General features: G+C 42.4%; 1 protein-coding gene across 1 annotated transcript in view; it reads left to right on the top strand.

Annotated features, from left to right (window-relative positions):
• LOC101860747 (protein phosphatase 1 regulatory subunit 7) overlaps positions 1-5,350 on the top strand; it is a gene marked incomplete at its 5' end in the record, with an annotated part of 51,163 nt that extends 45,813 nt beyond the window's left edge. Inside the window, 1 exon segment of the mRNA XM_013084205.2 lies at positions 2,062-5,350. Coding sequence (XP_012939659.1) covers positions 2,062-2,253 — 192 coding nt within the window.
• Between the last annotated feature and the right edge of the window lie 785 nt (positions 5,351-6,135).

Genomic DNA, 6,135 nt, shown 5'->3' with positions numbered 1-6,135 from the left:
AGAAGAAGAAGAAGAAGAAGAAGAAGAAGAAGAAGAAGAAGAAGAAGAAGAAGTTAATCTCTCTTGAGTGCCCTCCAGCCAACAGGCTATTACCGCGGGGTCGGAGTCCTCATGAGGAGTGCCAAGTGACAACTAAATTTACAAAAGGATCATTAGTCTCCGGCAAGGCGAAGTGGGCTCGCCGTCCGTGAGTACGCAAAAGCTCGCTCACTGTCCTCCACGACCCGTGAGGTCTACATGACCGTCACCAGAGATCGGTCACATGCGATCGTTGCCGGAAATTACCAAATATACGGGTTTATTCCCCAATATTGACGCCTACGGATGAACCTGGAGATAACCTTTTCCCACGACTCGCCATTGTACATGTATTTCAGAGAATTTTTGTGGCTTGCGGTTCAATATGTTTTCATCCTGATACCCATAATTTCCGCTCTGTGTGTTGGGGGTATATAAATAGACCCACTACCCCGTCTGTAGAAGGTGTAACCCCTCCAATGACGACGTGTTGCACACGGACCCCAAGCCTCTGGGTTCCAGATGTGACACCTTTGATGTATCTTCCTCTTCTCCTTCCTTCTTTATTATTTCTTCTATCTCTGCTTCCACCGCCGACCTCATGTGGAGCAAAACTAGAGGTCACCCTTCCCACAGAGTGGGCGCCTCGTTGACCATGAGCTGCGACCTGTGCGGAGGGAAACCTGGTAGCTGAGGTGAGATCGGTCTGCGGACTACCTGGCCAACACACCTCTTTGGCCCAGGTTTTCCTCTTAGACAGGAGGGTGGCACGGCCCATACCACCCTTTCGGTTTGGAGCTGATACTCCTTCAGGCCCTTGGTCAATCTTGACGGGAGGGTTTTGCACACTCCCGTGAAGAGTATAGCTCCGCTTTTTCCAAGCAATGTGTCCCCTTGTTGGGCTCGGTGGCAGGTGGGGAGCCCCGGAGTCCAACTAACAACTACACTCACATGGAAACTTCACTCCTAAAAGACCCTTCCCCAGCTCCCAACGTTAAAAAGTCTCCTAGGATGATCGTATTAGTTTCGAGGGTGGTCTCACCCCACCGCAGAGTAATCCGGCAGGCGTGGGTCACACCTTTGCAATTCACCAAAATTTCCTCCATGCTGCAGCCCTTTAGTTCATGGCTTGAACTATGTGAGCGAGTGTTATTTGTGGGAAGTGAATGTGTGATTTTATATGATTTTTAAAAAATATAGGGTACCCCTTCCCCTGTGATTTACTCGGACGCGATGTTTCATTTCTCTTCTTAAATATCGCATTATTTTTCCAACATTTCTATTCTCAATTTTTTTGAAAATACAGAGGATTCGCATTTTCAAAAGCTGCACGAACTTTCCCGAACTTGTGGTGGCAGTCTCCAGAAGAGACGAAGTTATTTTTACTCGATTACACATCGGACACTTGGCCCTAACACACAAATACCTCCTTCAGGGAGAAGAGAAGCCGTTCTGTGTCGGATGCGACACCGATTTTACCGTTAGACACGTTTTAACAGAATGTCTAAACTTTGGAGAGACCTGAAGGAAATACTTTAAATGCAAAAAATTGCAAGACACGTCGTTGATCCCAGCAGAATTTTGGATTTTATGAAGGCCATTGGCCTTTATGGAAAATTATAGAGTGAAATTGAATTATTTAAAATTGTTATGTTATTTAGGAAAGTTGTTTTAGATTGAAAATTTACACAGAATTTTTAATGTTTTAACATTTTAAGATCTAACTACTGACCCGAACCCAGCCATACAGTGAACTGTTGCAAATAAAACTAACTTGTGTTTCGCTCGCTCATATGACCTTATGCAGTTGCAAGCGCTGTAAAACCCCATACTAAACTACGACAAAACTCTCATCAGCTTTTTCTTTTGACACCACTAAAAAGACGACTATACTTTTCTCCCCCCCCCCTTTCCCCTTTTCTCTTTTGACACTGAAAAAGGCAGCTGTTGTCTTCCCTTCCATAGTTTTCTATTTTGGCGCTTGCATAAAAACTACCTTTCTTTTGATAACAGAAAAAACAAGCAGGCTGTTTCTCTCCCCAGTTCAACGACAATCAGGTAGACTCGTGGGAAGAGGTGGAGGCCCTGACACAGCTCAAGAAGCTGGAGACGGTGTACCTGGAGAGGAACCCACTCTACTTTGGTGCCGACAAGCGACAGGACCCCAATTACCGCAGAAAGGTCATGCTGGCCCTGCCCTGGGTGCGACAGATAGATGCCACCATGGCGAGATGATGATTACAAGTGTAGCGTAGGGGTTTTTTTTTCCGTGTTTGTCTCGGTTAACGTCATGATGTTTAAAATATATTTATTATTTCTTCCTGGTATGAGATATTTGCTACTGAAGGAGGTAGGGTCCACCTGGTTTCAGAGGAAAACTTAGCGAGAAAATGACTACCTAAATTTGGTGACTTCCATAGCTTGAGAGTCCTTCGAAACGGGAAAAATGTACATTTTTTGTGCCTTTGATCAACATTTTTCAGTAAAATCCTTACAAAAATGTTTTTAATAAATGTAAAAGGTGTTGAGTCTAACAACAAAAATTCTATAAAAATTGCGCAACCAACGGAAAAATGCTGGTGTCTTTGATTTTGTTATTTTGACGAGCATCACTGATTTCTCTCTCTCACAATTGTTCAGATTCGACTATGATTTTTGTAATCATCATTTCATCATGGTACAGTAGTCTCCGCCTAGACACAGGGTTCTCGGGAGGGCTCTTCAGCATGTGTTTATACAGAGCGTGGGTTTACATAAAGGGATGCAGTCATCTCAATTCCTTGATATTCTAGTTACCTCCCTTTGGGGTGGGGGTCATTTTGGCCTATAATGTGACAACGCTTGACTATTTTGTGAAGGATTCCCCGGCTGCAGTTAGGAATACAAATGTGTTGAATAGGTGTGTGTGTGTGGTTGGGGGGTGCAGAAAGACATACTCAATGTAATGAATTGCACCATAAAATGTCGGAAACAGATAGGCCAAGAGGAAACTGTTAGTGATAGTCATAGAGACGATGGCCCTGCCATGTGGCTTTCCAAGCGACCACACCCAACCGTAAATTCATGGACGACATCAGAATCATAGATCTCTACTTTCAAAGAAACATTTCTCTTGTGATTCGTTCAACGAGTACGTTATAAGCTCTTCGAGCGCTGCCGATTAGGCTTTTATTTGACTATTCTTTAATCCTGTAGAGGCCTATCTAGTGTTTTGCAGCATTCACGCGTGTTACACATTGTAGACCTAGGTCTAACTATATGTTTCATGCAGCCACTCAAACACCAGTCAGAAACCTTCTCGAAGATGCATTTCCAGTGACCAATCAAAAAACTTTTCAGTTTCCCAATCCCCCAACATTTCACCGACCAGTCCTAGACCTATGTGTCTGGAAAGTTGGGTGTGAAAATGCTGTCATTAACTCTTTTTGTTCGGCGTGAGAGGCAGTCTCACCAAATATCCGGTTTTCTAGGCTTGTCTTATGCAAGCTGTGCAGGTTGTAGTGAAAATTTCTTTTTGTCAAGCTTTACCTGTCGGCGTGTTTTGCGGATCGAAGCGTGCGTTTATAAGGAGTGTGCGTGCGTTTGTACGTTTAGATTACAAAGTAAAAACAGCTGTCATATGACGAAAGCGTCTGTTTCAGCAGAGCGTGCTTTTGTATGGCATGCGTTTAGGCGGAGACTACTGTATGTTTTTTTTTTGGTTTTTTTATTATTTCTTAAGGGCATGTTTACAACATCTATTGTTTCTTCATTTATCATCATCATTTATTCTAGCCAACATTTAACCCTCCAAATGCCCAATACAATGCACTGTGGTGTCAAGGCTTATACTTACGGTTTTAGAGTAAAGATAAGAAAAAAAAGAATAGCATTAGAAGACAGCAAATAAGGTACTGATAACTATACATTTTCTGATAGCTTATGAGTTGAAGAGTATTTTTATATTCATCTTCATCTTCAATTCTTTCCACCCCTGGCAGGGTATAGGTCACATACAAGCTTCTTCCATTTATCTCTGTCCTGGGTAATCTTTCCAAACTGGTTCCAAGAGAGCTTCATCTATCTCATTTTTACACAACTGTGGGTAAAAAAAACTGAATGTTCTATTGACCTTGACCTTCTGTCATGGGCAGTGAACGTCAGATTGTATTTTGTTTACAAATATGTCCCTATATCCCTGAGTTTATTTCTTATGAATATAAGACCCCTTTCAGCATATTCTACAGGTTATAAGCTTTCCAAAAATGTAAAGTTATGGCTTATGATGAAAAATAGAATTTTTATACTTTTTCATTCATAGCATTTCATGTCATTTTCTAACAATAAATTCATGGTAATGAACATGGAGTACACACTTTTCTTCTCTTTTATACAAATGAAATTAAAACAAATAAATCAAACTAAGTGAAATTTGGTCTCTTATAATGCTACAGTGGAGTCCACTTATAATGAGTCCTGAAATAACGAGAAGTCTGTTATAAAGACACTATTCTAAAAACCCGTTTTTTCCCTTCTTTATCTTTGTAAAAACAATACTGCTGTAGCGCAATCGGACGAACACGGGAGTCGGTTATAGCGGATTATTGCTGCTGCTGTGCACAGCGCACTGGCCAGTTGTAATAAACCTCGCCAGTTGAGAAACTTGTCGGTGATTTAGTGAAACTTAGGGCCTTACATCAACTCCTTGAACAAAACAAAGAATAGGAGAGCCCACGTTTGCCAACAATGAAGGCCGGAGCGAATGAGTGGGGAGGGTGTGATAAGCGCAGACAAGCAGAACGCATTGTGTGATAGGCCAGCCTAGTCTAGATTATCTAGGCCTACCGCTACGGTGACTATGGAGAGGTCACAATGCTGTGGTGGATGGAGTGAATGTGTAGTAATGTGCGCAAGCAGACAAAACACACCACAGGGTGAGGTGGGTTAGGGGACAACACAGCCGGCGAGTTAGCCCAGAGCGCATTCTTTCTGATCGCCAACGCCATGCTGTCAACATCACTAGCGCTTGAGAAAGAAACCCGATTCGATTTCTGATCAAGTAAGACCTAGAGGTCATGTACAACAATGTCGTCATCAGGGGAGATAACAAAAAGAAATAAACAGAACACCAAACATAGATTAGGCTTACTTTATTATTTCCATTGAATTTATTACTGGATTCCTTATAACGACAATCCTGGTATAACGGACATTTCGCACCGGTCCCCTCCCTCTCGATATAACAGGATAACTGTATTGTACATGTATTAAAACTGACCTTACACGTGCCTCATCTTGGGAGCCAAATTCTGATCTGTGATGTGCTCTAATAAATCTATTAGTTTCACTCACGACGGAGATTGGTCTTTGTGGAATTCCTTCAAAATCATCCTCATTACTGATCTGCACCCCAGGAAATAATTCAAATGTAAGTTAGATCTAGTTCTAGAACTTGAAGTGCACAAACCAGAGGGAGCTACTGGTGCAAATATCTTGAAGTCAAGTTTAGATCCCTTGTAGGGCTGGGATTACACAGGTGATGTACGCGGGTAATGAAAAAAATACCCAAGTACCAGTGGGGTACCCGACATTTTAATAATTGGGGGGGGGGGGGGGGGGGTGTCTGCTTTTGGAGGGTGGGGTTTTTTTTTCTTTTTTTCTTTTTTTGTTTTACTTTAATTTTATTTTCAAAATTAACACAAGTAGGACACAAATGTATTTACACTGAATTTAAATATTTTAACTTTTTAGCATTTTAAAGTCAATTAGTTAACCAGTGATGAAGTGAACTTTTGCAAAGGTGAACAACTTGTGTTTCGCGCGCTCATATGACCTTAGCAGTTGCGAGCGCCGTAAAACCCTATACTATACATACATACGACGGGCTCGCTGAGCGGTGTCCAGTGCGGGTTCAGGAAAACTCGATCCACTCTGGATCACCTGGTCCGCCTGGAGACCTTTATACGCGAGACGTTTGCCGAAGGAGGCCACATGATTGTCATCTTTTTTTACCTTGAAAAAGCCTTCGACACTACGTGGAAGTACGCATTCTCAGATACCTGCAGGCACTCGGCATACGCGGTCACCTCCCTGCCTTCATTGAAAATTTCCTGAAGAACCGTTCCTTCCAGGTTTATG

The sequence above is a fragment of the Aplysia californica genome, unplaced genomic scaffold, assembly GCF_000002075.1.
Source record: "Aplysia californica isolate F4 #8 unplaced genomic scaffold, AplCal3.0 scaffold00278, whole genome shotgun sequence".
NCBI lineage: Eukaryota > Metazoa > Mollusca > Gastropoda > Aplysiida > Aplysiidae > Aplysia > Aplysia californica.
Note: the sequence above shows the minus strand (reverse complement) of the source record. Positions and strands in the feature narration are given on the sequence as shown.